Source organism: Triturus cristatus, chromosome 9, assembly GCF_964204655.1.
Source record: "Triturus cristatus chromosome 9, aTriCri1.1, whole genome shotgun sequence".
In the NCBI taxonomy this organism is placed as follows: Eukaryota; Metazoa; Chordata; class Amphibia; order Caudata; family Salamandridae; genus Triturus; species Triturus cristatus.
This window is the reverse complement of record NC_140592.1, coordinates 849,115,713-849,133,480: the sequence shown is the minus strand read 5'-3', so window position 1 is coordinate 849,133,480 and position 17,768 is coordinate 849,115,713. Positions and strand designations below refer to the sequence as shown.

Genomic DNA, 17,768 nt, shown 5'->3' with positions numbered 1-17,768 from the left:
ATTTGCGATTACCAAATAGTGAATCCTTAACATTCGCTATTTGGTAATCTCAAATGATTACCTTGATGCTGTGCCCAATAGTCTGAACACACAGAGAACAAATCAAATAATGTTTCTGTGATTATTTTAAATTTATTTGAAAAGGCTACTCTTGATTTATCTTTCCCTTGTTTTTAGTGAAAGCCTCATGGGTAATCCTGATCTGAAGCCAGAATTCAGTACTGAAAATCTTGGTCCCTTGTTAGATGCTGATGTTTTGGATAAATTAAAGACTGACTATCTCATGTCATTAAAGGTAAGGCTTCCAAGTACGAAAAGTGTTTGCAGAAATATCCCTGAGGTGAGAGAAATCATCACTGTGTTACCACCAGCACAGGCTTGCACAGGTTTCCTAGTGATCTATGTTTAGGACGCATGCATTGTATGCATCCACATCCCATACTAGTTGTATAGTAAAGATGTCATCAAAATGTGGAAAACGAAAAAAAATGATGTTGGTAGAATTATCAGATGTATTCCAGCTGGTGTGTTTCAGTGTAAGGCAAACATCTCGCAGAAATTACAGTGAACAATTAAACAAAGAATGTGAATCCAGTCCTCTCTATCCAGGATGAACTTTCTGCTGGGTTCCCTCTAATCTTGAGAACATTTTGCAATATATGGGGAACATTTGTGTATTTTAGAGCACATATTTTCAAAATAGTTGTTTTTTAAAACGTGACTTGGAAGTTATATTCTCTAGATGTTCTATTGTTGCAGAGTGTAGAAGTGAGTCCCTTGCTCACTTTGCCACTGGCTTCAAGCAAGCCTGGCTGAAGACGGCTGAAATGCCAGAAACCGGTCCTAGGAAGCTTGTTTCCAGTCCAGGGAAGGCATGGCTTGGCAGTTCAGGCTGGACTGTTCCCATGAGGCACAGGGTCAGACTGATTTGCATATGGCCATGTCTGAACTGGGGTAGCAGAGTGGACTAAAGAACGGTGATGGATCAAACCCAGATCTGTTGACTGGGTGTGAGTGTTTGATTGGTTCTGATGCTCCGTCCATCACCACCCCCTTTTGTACCGCTTTGTTCGCCATAAGTTGGCAGGCTATGCTCAGACATGAGTCCCTTGCTCACTTTGCCACTGAATTCAAGCAAGCCTGGCTGAAGACGGCTGAAATGCCAGAAACCGGTCCTAGGAAGCTTGTTTCCGGTCCAGAGAAGGCATGGCTAGGCAGTTCGGGCTGGACTGTTCCCATGAGGCACAGGATCAGACTGATTTGCATATGGCCATGTCTGAACTGGGGTGGCAGAGTGGGCTAAAGAACGGTGATGGATCAAACCCAGATCTGTTGACTGGGTGTGAGTGTTTGATTGGTTCTGATGCTCCGTCCATCACCACCCCCTTTTGTACCGCTATTGTTGCAGAGTGTCACAGTACCTAGAAATATTAAATTTCAATGGCTGAAACTGGCATTGGTAATCAAATCATGTGGTGGTAGAAGTAAGGTGATTCACATACACATCCAATATGTGTTTCGTCCCCTACCATGGGACTTCCTCAAGGCTAAAGGTATTCTGTCTAGGGATAGAGTACAGGTTTGACCGCAAACAGTTATTGGTAGCTCTTTAGGTATGTCCAAGAAGTTAAAAAAAGGTCTAGTACCCTGGACTTGACCATATTTGGTTAGCCCAGTACATATATCTATCCCATATAGGTATCAGCAGACTAGAGTAGTTTGACATTTTGGAAATAGGTCTCATGCCCTGGAATGGACTGGAAAGAGATGGCCCTTTAAATGCGTGTGTTTTGAGATAGTCACCTTTCCAGAAAAAAATTGGTATAAGCCAATTCCAAGGAACTAATGTGTTAGCTGAGTGAACTGCACTGAACCAGAATGAACACAGGCGGACACGGATGCATCTAAACATTCTGTTTACTCTAGCGATGTATTTCACTTCACCTGGTTGGCGGTTTTCTGGACAACAAGATCACTACTTCATGATTTAACCACTCATTAGAGTACTTCATTTCTGGCTGTGTGTCAGAATATCAATAACAAAAATAGTTCCTGGCATTAGTATCATGGCCAAAATATTGTTTACAAAAATATCGCTCCATTGGTTGTAGATTTTCTATTATTAGCTCCAGTGGGGCAATATTTTTGCACATAATATTTACGATACAATATTTTTATGAAACAATATTTAGGCAATTAAATTTTGGTACCATAGCGTGTTGCCTTAAGGTAGCCATTAACCGAACAGAGCTCTGCACCAAAATAACAACTTATGAACTTACCCACATATTCATTGAAAAACCGAGGTGTAGGCATAGGACCGGTGTGGGTTCCACCATTAAGCATCAGTAGCTGCTTTAATGTACCATGTTCATTTACAATACTTATCTCAGTTATGAGCACAACATTTAAACAGTTCTTGCCACATCCCCGCCTTTCCAGTTTTCACTGGTGTGGTGGGGAGGGTCCTGCTAGGGAGCAACAAGGGATGATGCTTTTCCAGTTGCAATTTATATGGTCTTACTTGTAACCACTTGATCATTTTCACACTACAATTAATAATATCCGCGTTCTGTGTAAAACTGGTGCCAAATTACTGCAGCACAATTATAGCTCCCTTTAAATATATATAAGGAAATCAGACCCCAAATGGTGTCAAAATTCTGATCACCACGATGAAGAGTAGTCACAAATTTCCTGATTTTCCAAGAATAACATGGAATCATATTGTGCATTCTAAAAAAACTGAAGTCTGCACCTATTCGAGTACGGAAATCTGCATTTGTAGATTTCTAACCTTTTTTGAAATTCAGGCCATACATTGTTACTATTACATATTAAAATGCATGCAGAAACATCTGGGCATCCTAAGAATGTGGCAAAATGTGAGTGCTCACAAGTACACAGGGTGCAGAACTGCGTAAAACTCTACTGCACACTTTCAAATCCGATGCTCTTTCCATGGAAAAAGTGACAGGATGTCTCTGCTCTGTTAAGAGAATAAGACTCTCTAGGGCATTTTTTAGGATTAACACATTGAATTTGGGCTTCTTCTTCCTTTCCACCTGCAATGGAAGATTGTAGGTGCCTGAAAAATTAAGGAGTTATGATCAATTACAATTTCATACTTACAGTGTGACCCATTTGGCCACACGGTAAAACTCTGAGTCAGAAGATGGGATAAAGTATGGATTTATTACAAATTCAAAGTCAAGCTAATATAAACCAGTCTTAGAAACACAGGGGTCTATTACGATGTCCGCCTGCCACCGTAACGGTGCGCGTGACCGTCTGACAGAGGTGCGGCGGTCCCGCTGTGGCCATTAGGATGCCACTGCCACCGAGGCGGTGCCATCCCCCATCCACAACATTGTGGCGGGTGGTACTCATAGCACCGCCCGCCACAAAGCTGTGGATGCACGTTGTGCATTGGCATGCACAAGGTTACAGGCACCGTGCGGTGCCTGCCACCTTGTCCATGCCAATGTAGTGGGGTACCATACGTACCCCCATGTGCACCCCAACCCCCCAACATTCTGGCAATAGCAGAAACCGCATGCCTTTCCATGGTGAAATGCAAGGCTCCACAGGCATCATAATATGGATGGCGGTGTCTTGCAGACAACGCCACCATATTGTGGCAGTTTTACGCCCTGTCGACGAGTCGACCAGCGGAAAAGCGGCAGACGGTCTTCCCGTCCGCCGCGGACCCCCCAGCCATCCTAATGTGGCGGGGGGTCAATCATGGCAGGATGGCGGGCGGATCGCCCCCGGCGGGGGCGATCCGCCCGCCATCCTAATAGACCCTCTAGTATAAAAAAATGCAGAATCACTAATGGAAAACATCAAATGTCTGACACATGTTTTCCTCGATAACAAAAAGCAAATGAGGAATTCAGCAGCTCCAATGCAGTGAATGCAAAGTTTGGTAAGTAGATTGAAAGTTTTGATCCTCTTGCCTATACATGAGGTTGCCTAAGAAAATCTATCAAGCCCTATTCTAAATCAGGAATCAGGAAATCCCTATTTAAGTCAGGGAAGCAGAGAAAGGTGTCAGCATAGCAGAACCTCTGTAGAAGTTCTCTTGAAAGAATATTGTATAGCATGAAGCCACACAACATAGATATCGCAAAGAGGTCTGTACCTCCCAGAGTCTAAAGGGAATCTAAATAAAGCTGAAGTATAATCCTCAATTATACCTACAACAGAACCTTCAAGAATCCCATGACACAAGTCTCATTATTTTCCATGTTCAAACAACAAAACTTGGCAACAACACTCGAGATTTCTTTCCTTTGCTCCACATAGTAGATCGTCCTTGGATTCCTCCTGTTTCCCTATTTCGCATGAACAGTAGTCCTCCCTTGATTCATTAAAACTTCTTGTTCTTGCCAAAACATATTCATTTCTCGGCTCACTACCTCTTTCACACTTTGGTGCCGATTCGGATCCTGGAAAAATTTGCCCCGTACGAATCGTATCCGGATTTTTTTCCGTCCGAATCGTACAAGTACCGTACAAACTGGCAAGTACGATTCGCATGGGAAAAAGTCCATACGAATCGCATTGGGAAAATTCCCCCACATGTCCTCGGGTCGGAAAAAGTGTCCGACACATCCCCGGACGATTTACCGTACGAATCGGAAAAATGAAGTCCGACCGCGCAAGTACGATCAGTACCGTCCTTTCGATTTTACAACCGTCCGGACCGAACTCCCATAGCAACCATGAAGACATGTGCCCGCATACGCGCTGTACCCCCCCCAGCCCCCGCATGTACGTGCCGAACCCCCACCCGTGTATGTACACCAGTGTAGGTACACCCCGAACCCCCACCCGTGTACGTACGCCCCGAACCCCCACCCGTGTATGTACACCAGTGTAGGTACGCCCCGAACCCCCACCCGTGTAGGTACGCCCCGAACCCCCACCCGTGTACGTACGGACCGTACCCCCACCCATGTATGTACACCAGTGTAGGTACGCCCTGAACCCCCACCCGTGTATGTACACCCCGAACCCCCACCCGTGTATGTACACCAGTGTAGGTACGCCCCGAACCCCCACCCGTGTAGGTACGCCCCGAACCCCCACCCGTGTACGTACGGACCGTACCCCCACCCATGTATGTACACCAGTGTAGGTACGCCCCGAACCTCCACCCGTGTACGTACGGACCATACCCCCACCCGTGTATGTACGGCGCGAACCCCCAGCGCTACACAAATCGTACTTCCTAGGTTGTAAGGAAAGTTTACCGGAACTTTGGAATCGGCCCCCTAACATCAAGGCAGGAACATTTCCCTTCACCTAGTGGCCGATTTCAATCCTGGAAAAAGGCTGTACAAATCGTTGTACGAAGCATTTTCTCCTTACGACTCGTACCCGGTAAACTTTCCTTACAACCTAGGAAGTACGATTCGTACAGAAAGCCTCTTTCCGTACGAATCGTACAAAAGACCGTACGGGTAAAAAGAAACAACGATTCAGATCCGGAACAGCCTGTACGCGATGTCCGGACGTATTTAAGCAGCGGTTTCCGGCCCAGCAAGTAAGATTCGTCCCTACGGCACTCCGTACGGCTCTTTTCTTACGGGAGCCAAAAACACCCGTAAAAGCAGAGTCCTACAAGCGGAGCCCCGGTACGCGACGTACACGCCATGAACCCCATCGTACGTGTCATCCCGGTTCTCTTAGCCTACGACCTGGTGCACCGAAACCGACGCACACGCCGCAGAAGGTGAGAACAACACCCAGGGGCCAGGGTGGGGGTGAGGGGCAGGAAACATACCCCATACCCAAAGCCAAACCTATAATATGGAGCCCATACATAACCACCAGGGTCTGGTCACTTGGGGGGGGCGTGTCCAGCAACCCCTGCGTACCGCAACAACGGAATTGGACATGTACGGTGCGTTGCACACGTACCCTTACGGCACCAGTACAATAGTGATACGAGGCATACACACGCAATGAATGCAGGGGTACGGTGCGTTTCACATGTAGCCGTACGGCACCAGTACAATAGTGATACGAGGCGTACACACGCAATGAATGCGGGGGTACGGTGCATTTCACACGTACCCGTACGGCACCAGTACAATAGTGATACAAGGCGTACAGGCATACACCCCCATGCGTTGTGTATGTATGGTGCATACCCCAACATTGCGTATGTACGTTGCGTACATACGCGATGTTGTTGTAAGGTGCGTACATATGCATGGGGGGCCTGTACGACTCGTACTCCTGTACGACTCGCACCCCGGGAACAACTTTTCCAGGGATACGAGTCGTACAAAGTTCACTTCGTAGCGGGTAAAGTCATTCCCCGTGTACGGGACGTTTTCCGTACGATTCGTAAATCGGAAAGCCGGTCCGGATCGTACTTGTACGGTCGGACTGTATTTTTACGATTCGTACGGAAAAGTGTCCGGGTCCGTCTCGTACAACTTTTCCCGATCCGATTCGTACGGATCGGGCCGATCCGTATGTATTTTTCCCGTACGAATCGTACTTCACGGGTCGGACGGGACTTGTACGATTCGTACGGAAATAATTACGTATACGAGTCGTACGGAAAAAAAATATACAGGATCGGAATCGACCCCCTAACGTTCAATTTTTTCACTAGTCCACCTGTGGTGTTTCTTTATCAGGTTCTGATTTGGACTCTAGATCTCTCCTTCTACTAAATTCAGGAATTTTGTCTCCACTTCTGACATTAAACATGACAAATTCTTTCCATATGCATAGGCATTGTCTAGTGACTCAAGAGATGCAAAATATTTTCCCGCAATCTCTGCACCTTTGTAATAAGGATTCTTATTCAAATGTTTGAACATAGGGAGATCTGCTAGGACTAAATCATAATTCAAAAAATAATATTGGAAACTACCCTGTCTATAGAATAAGCTTAGTAGAAGACTGCAAGAAATTCCATAAGTCAACGGAATATGGTGGTAGGTTATGCTCTCTGCAACAGAAGCAGGCAACTGGGTACAAATATAGCAATCTCTTGCATTAATAGTGTCAATGTATTCATAAAGCAATCTAAAATAAGCGTTTGAAGAGAAATCTCCCATTGATAGATCAGTGTGCAGTTTCTTAGACCCCCACTACTGTAGATCACTATCAGCTGAATGTGACTGTAGTAGTAGCAACAGTAGGCTTGATCTCTCCTGACCTATATGTAGCTGACAATAACCTGTAAGCAATACAATTAGTACTACAACTACAGCTATTAGTGTGCCTGCTATGATGTATTTCTGCATATTAGCATTAGAATAAGCTTCTATTTATTTATTTGAATCTAAACCTTTGGGTGCAACGTAGCACCAGCAGAGTCTTCTCTGTCAGTTTCCACCTGTGCAAGCAGCAAAACCAAAGTTCAAACGATAGGCAACAAGAACATGTACAAAGATCTTTGTCAGTCTTCCTTAGCCTTACTCCCTGTTCTTCTAAAGGGCAACCTTAGGCTCCTTCAGCATCCATGGACCTCAGTACTCCTTTTTCGTCCCTACAAATTCCATTTAAATGCTTCTTATTATAAAGCATTTCAAGTTCATTAACAATCAGTTCCAGAATAAAGTGTTTCAGAAACTCATTCGCATCCAAGAAAGAAAATTCGGCCACATCCAAAATAAGGTGTCTCAAGTCAAAGGAAAAGAAGTTGAAAAGTAAGATTGAACTGGAAATCAAGTTCCCAAAGTTTCAATCGAACTTTCACAGTGATCCTAAAATTCCCAAAACTCGTTCTACCTGTCATTTGCAAGGATGTAAGTCCATTTATCGGAAGTGTACCTCCGACATGGCACTCTTGCTCGCTTTGACCTTCTGAGTGCTGTCTCTTCTCCTCCTCCATCACTCAGATCAGAAACTCAGTATCCTGAGGAATGATAGGCAGGTCACCTTCTCCCTGCTTGACCAGTCTGCCCCACTCCTGCCTTCTTGCCCAACGTTCTCCTACAGTCACTCATGGTTGCAGAGCACTAGGCCCTTTGTTGGTGTCAGAGTCTGGCTCAGTCAGACCCACAGCACTATCCTCTCTTTCAATTTTAACAACCGACTCTCCAGGACTCGCCTGAGGCTGAACAAGTGCTGCTTCTGCTTCCTGCTGGTTGCCGTCAGCTTGACAAACCTGCACCTGTGATCTCCATCCACCACTGGTACTTCTGGGAGGTGCGCAGTCAAAATATACATTTTTTTATCTCGCCGTACAATAATATCGAGTTTTTAATATCGTAAGGACAGAATATCGATGTCAAGAATATCGGTGACCGGAATATCAACATTACGGTAAGTTACATCGTTTTTTTTTATATTGAAGTAAGTAATATCGAAGTAAGTTATATCGTTAGCAAAAATATTGTTGTTAATAATATCGATATTTATATTAGTGTTAGTATTTTAGTATGTATTTTATATGTAGGTTTTACATTTTTTGTAATGTCTTTTTATTATTTTTAAATATATGTATTAAATGTTTAGAAATTAGTAAAAAAACAAAAAAGTAAATTTTGCGTTTTAGTATCAGAGCGGGTTGTGGGTTTATAGGGGAATAGGGTGGGAAGTAATTTAATTATAATTAATGAATTAATATGTTGTTATTTATTGTTTTTGATTATTACTTTATTGTTAATTATAAATTGGTAATACCTTTTTTATTAATTGATTAGTTTATCATTATATTAATTATAATTAATTTATTATTATTCTTTATTTATTGATATTGTTAATTAATTTATTGTTAATTATTAATTGGTAATACATCTTTATGAATTGATTAGTTGATAATTACATTAATTATGTTATTTTTCATATGTAGTGGGTTGTGTGTTTATAGGGGAATAGGGTGGGAAGTAATTTAAATATAATTAATCAATTAATAGGTTTTCATTTATTGTTTTTGATTAATTTGTTAATTAATTATTAATTGGAAATATATTTTTATTAATTGATTAGTTTATCATTACATTAATTACACTTAATGTATTATTAATTTGTATTTATTGCTATTGTTAATTAATGTATTGTTAATGATTGATTAATTGGTAATTAATTTTTATTAATTGATTAATTGATAATTAAATTAATGATGTTATTTTTTATGTGCAGCGGGTTGTGGGTTTATAGGGGAATAGGGTGGAAAGTAATTTAATTATTATTAATTAATTAATATGTTTTTATTTATTGTTGTTGATTATTAATTTATTGTTAATTAATTATTAATTGGTAATTAATTGCTATTAATTGGTTAATTTATAATCATATTAATTATAAATAATGTATTATAAATTTTTATTTATTGTTATTGTTAATGTATTTATTGTTAATTTATAGTAATTAATGTTTATTAATTGATTACTTGATAATTACATTAATTGTGTTATTTTTTTATGTGTAGCTGGTGTGGGTTTATAGGGGAATATGGTGGGAAGTAATTTATTGTAATTAAGTAAATATTAATTTAATTTTATTGGTATTTACTATTATTGTTAATTACCAAATTAATATGTTATTTATTTTACAAAAATTATTAAATTAATAAGTATGTTCATTTAACCCCTACGCTATCCAAAACGTTCCCTACTGTTGCTCTCACTGGAGTGGGAATAATAATTTTTACCCCTACGCTATCCAACACTTTCCCTACTGTTGCACTCACTGGAGTGGGAATAGTAATTTTTACCCCTCCGCTATTCAACACTTTCCCTACTGTTGCACTCACTGGAGTGGGAATAGTAATTTTTACCCCTACGCTATCCAACACTTTCCCTACTGTTGCACTCACTGGAGTGAGAATAGTAATTTTAACTGCTACGCTATCCAACACTTTCCCTACTGTTGCACTCACTGGAGTGGGAATAGTAATTGTTACCCCTACGCTATCTAACACTTTCCCTACTGTTGCACTCACTGGAGTGGGAATAGTAATGTTTACACCTACGCTATCCAACACTTTCCCTGCGGTTGCACTCACTGGAGTGTGAATAGTAATTTTTACACCTACGCTATCCAACACTTTCCCTACTGTTGCACTCCCTGGAGTGGGAATAGTAATTTTAAACCCTATGCTATCCAGCACTTTCTCTACTGTTGCACTCAGTGGGGTGGGAATAGTATTTTTTACCCCTACGCTATCCAACATTTTCCCTACTGTTGCACTGTTTGGTGCTGGAATAGTAATTTTATTCCCTCCACTATCTAATATTTTTTGTATTATTTTAGCTTATGTAGTATATAATTAATTTTAAAAAGATTAAAAATAATTTAATTTTTTTTAATTTGTTACATATATGTATGACATTTTTATTTATATTATGTGGATAGATGTATTTATAATTTATAAGTTTTTTAAAAACAATTTATAAGTTAATAAAATAATTATTAAAACATATTAATAAGTAAGTATATATATTATATATTATATGTATACATTTAATTTATTTTTACATTATATATATATATATATTACTTATAATTTTTAAACATTTTGGTGTTGATTCCGATCTCGGTCGGTAGGGCACCGAATCGGGTTTGGCATTAGAGGATCCGATTCGGAGGCTGAATTTCCGTCCGAGTCGTACACGGGTCTGGACGTCGAAGTACGATGCGAACAAGTGTGAAATCTCCGCCCAAATCGTTTCCGGCTCCGAACCGTTCCGTACGACTCGGTCGCAAGCAAACCATGACGCGCAATGGAGACGTTTCACGACCGAGCTAGTACGATGCTCGATTCGGACAGCCGGATCGAGTCGGAGCGTCTGGCTCGCAAAAGCTCCTGGAGTCGGACTTCGGGTGTCTGCGACGGACCCCCCGTCACCCGCAGCCTTACGACTCGGACACAGGGGGAAACCCATGGGTCTCCCCAATAAAGGCATGTACTGTGCGGATGGCACCGACACGTACCCACTGTAGGGGGCGCCCTTGTCCGCGACGTACCCATTCAGTCAATGGGAGCCCATGTACGCTTCATACGACCGGCTCCCATTGACTTTTATGGGAGTCCGACCGAATCGAGTCCGACAGCATACGGCCGCATCGTACTCGCTCGGTCGGACTGGAGGAGTCTGGATCGGTCGGAAAACACCCCTGATCCGGCTCGGTCGGAGTGATTTCCGACCTGGATCGGAATTGGCCCCTAAGTAATCATTTTAACTATGTTTATTTTAATTATATGTATTATGTACTTTATTGTACATTATTTTTTTAACTTAAATAAAAAACAATCTTTTTAACAACGATATTTTTGACATCGATATTTTTTTCTCGATATTTTTGTACTTACCATAATGTAGATAGGATGTCGATATTCTTGAATTCGATATTCTTGCTGCGATATTTTTGTAGGTCAATATTCTGACCTTCGATATTCTGTCAGTGATTCCTTCTGGGATAGGTGCTGTTAAATCATCAAGGGGGCACAGAACTCGGCATGTATGGGCATCATGCAACCAGTTGGGGAGACCTCCGCACCTCACAGCAGTCGTGGTGACTAGGATCCCCTGGAACGGCCCACACTAGCGAGGCTCCAGACAATTCTTTCAGATGTGCTTTTTTCACCAAGACCCAGTCACTGGGGTTGAGGTTGTGGCACTGCTCCTGGTGAGATGGGGATGTCTCTGTTCAACTTGTAAAGCAGAGCACAGCATCCTCAGTAGTTCATTGTTGAAGTGCGTGCCTCGGTCAGATTCCAAAGAAGATGTGATGCCAAATCTGGTTATTAACTCACTCAACAAAGGCTTTGCTGCTATGAGACTGTTCTTCTTCTTGTGGGGGTATGCCTCAACCCATTGTGAAAAGTTGCCCACATCAACCAACATGTACCTCAAGCCATTGCACAGAGGCATCTCAATGAAATCCAATTGCATCCTGTTGAAAGGACCACCTGACCTCCCTATGTGACTTCAGCCATCAACCTAAACATTGGATTGAACCAAGTCTGCCTAAACCCCCAGGACCATCGTGAGCCTTCCCACTTAAGTAGGACCATGAGAATGCCTGGCAATCCGGGGTAAAAGACTGTTAGACAACACAGGCCTCCTATCTCCTGAAACCCAAAGCTCATCCTCATCTCTCTTGACACAACCTGCTTTGACCTAACTCTGCTGTTCTGCCTCTGACACTTCTCCCTGCAACATCTTGACTTCCTCCCAAGTTATCAGCTGTAGTAAACAAAAGGTGGTAATTCTTGGCTGTTCCCTCATTTGTATGCTCTCCATTAAAGGTGCAAGCATTGTAAGCACGGTATCTGGCAACTTTGTTGGCATATCTGTTTTCAATGGTCACATAATCATCCCTCTTACGATGAGTCGCACACTTAACAACAGCAATTTGTACAGGCATTTGCAATCCTTCAAGGTGTTTTCAGACTAGCTCCCCATTCCGAATAGGTGAATCCAAGGAGATCATAAACTTCCTCTGGGACCATAACTGTCCGAAATCATGAACAACACCACAGCCATATGAACTGTCAGGGAAAATGGTTAGCCTCTGCTGGTCTGAGGCACAGCATGCTCTAGTAATTAATTCAGCCTCGTGCTGAAAACACTCCCTGCAGCCACAAAGCTTCTACTACTCCTAAAACGGTACAGACTATATAAGCAGCTCGTAAATTTCCTTCATGGTCTCACGAACATGAGCCATCCACAAACAATGCAACACCAGATTCAGGCAGTGGCTCATCTTGTATTGGTCTTGGCTTGGTGCAGAATCAGTGACACTGAAACAGTAATGCTCCAATTAATTTTAATCATTGTAAAATTCAGGCAGAGGCAACAGGGTGGCAGGATTCAAAACAGCATCTTTTTAGAGTTACATTCTCAGCCACCAGTAAGATCTGTTCATACCGGGTCAGATGGTTGTTAGTCAAATGCTGTGTGTGAGTACATGTCAACAGTATTTCTACATAGTGAGCACATACATCGTTGAAGGATGACCCATGACAATGCCTTTCCATCGCTCAATGCTGCACCCATGGCAGCCAAAGATTTAAGAAATCTGTGAAAGGCCGCCCCTTCTGGATCTAAGGTAGCTGAAAAGTAAGCCACAGGTCTACGGGCACTTCCATGTGTTTGCGTAAGCACTGGGAGAGCACAGCCCTTCCTCTCACTGCAAAAAAGCAAAAACGCTTTTTGTAATCAGGCATTCCTAGTGCCGCAGCATTGCAGGGGCTTTCTCTGAACCCTAGGAAGACCACTAAACAATCCTTGTCCCAGGTCACTAGATTCGACACATCCTTGTGTGTCATCTTCTGTAAAACCTTGGTTACTACGGAAAAGTTAGTTATCCACTGGCGACAGTAGCTCACAATTGCCGAGAACATCCTAACCTCATTTTAGATTGTTTCCAGTTGGAAGAAAGAAAGGAAGAAAGAAAGAAAGAAAGAAAGAAAGAAAGAAAGAAAGAAAGAAAGAAAGAAAGAAAGAAAGTACGATAGAAAGAGAGGCATTGATAATCGATCTATAAATTATTTGGAGTACATAACATGACATTGTTTGAAAAGCATAGGAGGACGGGGTCCAAGGAGTGACCTAGGTGATTATATTTAAGCAATAAGCATGTCACATTCAAGGTGCCAAGTTCCAAAGGATGAGGAGACGGTACAGATTGAAAATGAGCACTACATAGTGGTTTGAGTCACTGAAATTTAAATGCTTATTCATTGAAACCAAATTCACAAAGCTGTATGTGCATCTATGTTTGTTTTATGAGCACAAGGGTTGCTTGATTTGTGGGATCCTTCAAACATGAATCTACACTTGTTAAAAAGAAAGATTACCCCAAACATGTGGGTGAATTTTCTCCCTGAGGAGGGGCGCGTGCATTCCAAAGGTACATGTTTGTGAGTATTTGCAAACTTTTTCAGAGCCCATTTTCACCCTTGACCTTTGAGATGCTTTCCACACCTGCATCCTTTGTGGTGTTCCTTCCTTCATGACCACCCACACCCTTAATGGCGCTTCTCCACCTGCACTTCAAAAAAATACTTTCTCTCTACTTATATTTATTATTATTTACTGATCCAGCTTGGTAAATAAAAGAAATTGCTCACATCATTTCTTGGGCGTACACCTATGTGTGGTGGCATGCCTACAACATTAGGCGGCCGGCGTATCATGGCGCCTTTTTTATTTGTTTTCTTTAGTAATGCTGAATGGCATCGGGGATGTTGTACAGAATGACTAAAAACCATTGGTAAAATGAACAGGACTCAAAAGAGAGCCCTATTGGCTCTGCCAATACATGTTTAGACTTCCCGCCACCATAAGAAGGAGCAGAGGCTTCAAGCATCATCAGCTCTCTTCAGAGTAGATCTTGTTCTAATAAGCAGTAGTATGAAGACTTTTGTAGGCAGGGCAGCATCAGTGCCAATGAAATGGGAATCAACTGGGGATGACTGCCAATAGCATACAGAGCTAATTACTATTGATATTATGTCAAATGACCAAAGCCATGCAGTATGTTTAATTTTGCTTATTGTAAAAATGTAACTTCTGGATAAAAAGAAAATGATTGGTTTGTATTTTAACTTCCGATAATCTAATTGTTCTTTCATGCATATTAAGGCAACCATTGCGAAATATATGGAGAATTTCTGCCAAATTCAGAGCAAGAATTGGGCCAAAGAAAATGAACCAGACATAGAAATATTGGATGGCATCTATACCTCAGAGCTGTATGTTGACATTCAGGAGGTATGTTCAGAACAAGTATAATGTTTATACTGTTTATCTCTATCCATATATAGGAATAAAATTACATTTTTCAATTTCAATTTAATTTAATTTTCTCAAATTTGGTAACACATTCCATATGAACGATGGAGTTGTTAAATTTGTCAATCTATAGCCATGCATACAATAAGGTGCCAATTCTGATCCTGTAAAACCCAGGTACAAATGGTCGTACGGAGCGTTTTCTCCGTACGACTCGTACCCGGGAATTCCACCGTACAAACCAGCAAGTACGATTCGTACAGAAATACCATTTCCATACGAATCGTAAAAAACACCGTACGGCTAAAAAATACATACAATTCCGATACTGGACAGCGCGTACGCGACGTCCGCACGGAGTCAGGCAGCGTTTTACGGACCAGCAAGTACGATTCGTACCCACAGCATTCCGCACAGCTATATTTTTATGGGAGCCAAAAAGTGCCGGAAAATTCAAGTACGCCACGATGCATGAGGAAAAGGAGCCCCGCTACGCGACGTACACGCCATCACCCACATCGTATGTGTCATCATGTACGGTGCGTACCCCAACATTGCATATGTACGGACCGTACCCCCCACCCCCGTATGTACGGACCGTACCCCCCACCCCCGTATGTACGGACCATACCCCCACCCCCCGTATGTACGGACCATAGCCCCCACCCCCGTATGTACGGACATACCCCCCACCCGCGTATGTACGCACCATACCCCAGGTGTACCCCAGTCCTCGCGTATGTACGCGCCGTACCCCCAGCCCAGCCCCGTATGTACGCGCCGTACCCCCAGCCCAGCCCCGTATGTACGCGCTGTACCCCCACCCCAGCCCCGTATGTACGCTCCATACCCCCACCCCAGCCCCATATGTACGCGCCTGGGGCTGGGGTTGGGGTACGGTGCGTAAATACGCGAGGACTGGGGGTACAGTGTGTACATACGGGGCTGGGGTGGGGGTACGGCACGTACATACGGGCTCGGGTGGGGGTACGGCGTGTACATACACGAGGACTGGGGTACGCCTGGGGTAAAATGCGTACATACGGGGCTGGGGGGTATGCCTGGGATACGGCGCATACATATGGGGCTGGGGGTATGCCTGGGGTACGGCGCATACATACGGGGCTGGGGTGGGGGGGCCGTATGACTCGTACCCCGGGCACAAGTGTACCCGGGGTAGGGGTCGTACACAGTTCGCTCCGTACGGGACGTTTTCTATACGCTTGTGCATTCGGAACGCCGGTACGGATCGGACTTGTGCGCTCGGACTTCAGTTTTACGACTCGTACGTAAAACTGTCCGGGGACGTCTCGTAGACTTTTCCCGAGGTGATTCGTATGTATTTTTCTCATACGAATCGTACTTCACCGTTTGTACGGTACTTGTACGATTCGTACATAAAAAAATACGGATACGAGTCGTACGGGAAAAAAAAATACAGGATCGGAATCGGCCCCTAAGTGTGTTAATAAATAATATTACCTGATTGGTATTGTTTGCCCAAGCTCCTTATTGTTTTAAAAAGGTCAACAAGTGCATAGAAGAAATTCTAAACCACATTGGTTTGAGGCTTCAGTAAGATTATAGCAGTGACTTTTCTCTTTCTAGTGATACCTTACAAAATACGAGCCGTATATAAAGTCTACGAGACACATCTAAAGATCTACGTAGGAGCAGAATGAGTGCTACTGCATTTGGTGTATTTACGTTGTTGGTGCCTTTGCTCCTCTAGCTCTTTTGATCTGTTATATGGCCTTTATTTGTCTCGCTCTGATGGGAACAAAGAGCAGCTGGCCAAGTTGACTTGTGCTGCAGTTTAAGATTATCTGTTCCTCTTCCTATATTTTAAACAAATGGCAGTCCCTTGGAAGGCTAGCAACGTCCTACCCTTGTGTTCTTTTTGAGCCCTGGCTTGGCTTACACCCAGTCAATCAATCAAGATTAATAAAGCGCGGCAAGTCACCTGTGAGAGTCTCAAGGCACTGGAGTTGCTTTCTGCTTCACGGTGCTCTGTTCATTCGACCAGCCAGATCTTGAGTCCTTTCTTGAGTTTGCGTACTGATAAGGAGGTCCTAAGCTGCAGGGGAATGTCGTTACAGGCTTCGACCAACAGGTTAGAGAAGTAAAATCCTCAGCTGATTGCTCTGCCGATCCGACTGGGCGTCTGCAAAGAAGAGGGAGGCGAATACCAGGTGTCTGGTCAGTTGATGGAAGGTCATTTGTTTGTTGATGTATGCTAGTCCTTCATTGTGTAGGGCTTTGTAGGCATGGGTCAACATCTTGAACTGGCATCTCTTCTGGATCAAGAGCCAGTGTAGCTTCCTGAGGTGCGGAGTGATGTGGGCACATCTGGGGAGTTCGAGGATGAGTCTTGCAGCTGGGTTTTGTATTGTCTTTAGCCTCTTCAGGAGGCGTGTGATGATTCCTACATAGAGGGTGGTCCCATAGTCCAGCCTGCTGGTGACGAGGGTCTGAGTGACGGTCCTTCTGGTATTGATTGAGAGTGGTATGTCTCCTGTGAGGACACTGCACCTGATATCCAATTTTTGGGCACGAAGGGTGGGTCTACCAAAAGGTCTTCTCTTACCCGTGATAGTTCTAAAAAAAATGTATTGTAGCAGTATTGTAATGCCTTCCTGTGTATCATGCATAGAGATAGATCAGCCAAAACATGTGCCGTACAAACTGGCAATCACGATTCGCATGGGAAAAAGTCCATACGAATCGCATTGGGAATCATTCCCCACACGTCCTCGGGTCGGAAAATGTGTCCGACACGTCCCCGGACGATTTACCATACAAATGTGAAAAGTGAAGTCCGACCGCGGAATTACGATCCATCCCGTGCGTCCGATGTTACAACCGTATGGAAAAAACACCGCCCGCACCGAACTCCCATAGCAACCATGGAGACATGTGCCCGCATACGCGCCAAACACCCCCCCAGCCCTCCTATGTACGAGTCGAATCCCCACCCATGTATGTACACCCGTGTATGTACGAGACGTACCCCGACCCGTGAATGTATGGAGCGTACCCCCACCCCAA

The 17,768-nt window shown here is 43.3% G+C and overlaps 1 protein-coding gene across 5 annotated transcripts in view; it reads left to right on the top strand.

The window, feature by feature from the left end:
- The window catches only part of EXOC3L4 (exocyst complex component 3 like 4), a 486,275-nt gene that overhangs the window by 203,399 nt on the left and 265,108 nt on the right, over positions 1 to 17,768 (top strand). For all 5 annotated transcript variants that reach the window (XM_085626317.1, XM_085626315.1, XM_085626318.1 and 2 more), the window contains 2 exons: positions 178 to 295; positions 14,571 to 14,699. In XM_085626317.1, the coding sequence (XP_085482443.1) occupies positions 178 to 295; positions 14,571 to 14,699 (247 nt within the window). The remainder of the gene's footprint in view (positions 1 to 177; positions 296 to 14,570; positions 14,700 to 17,768) is intronic.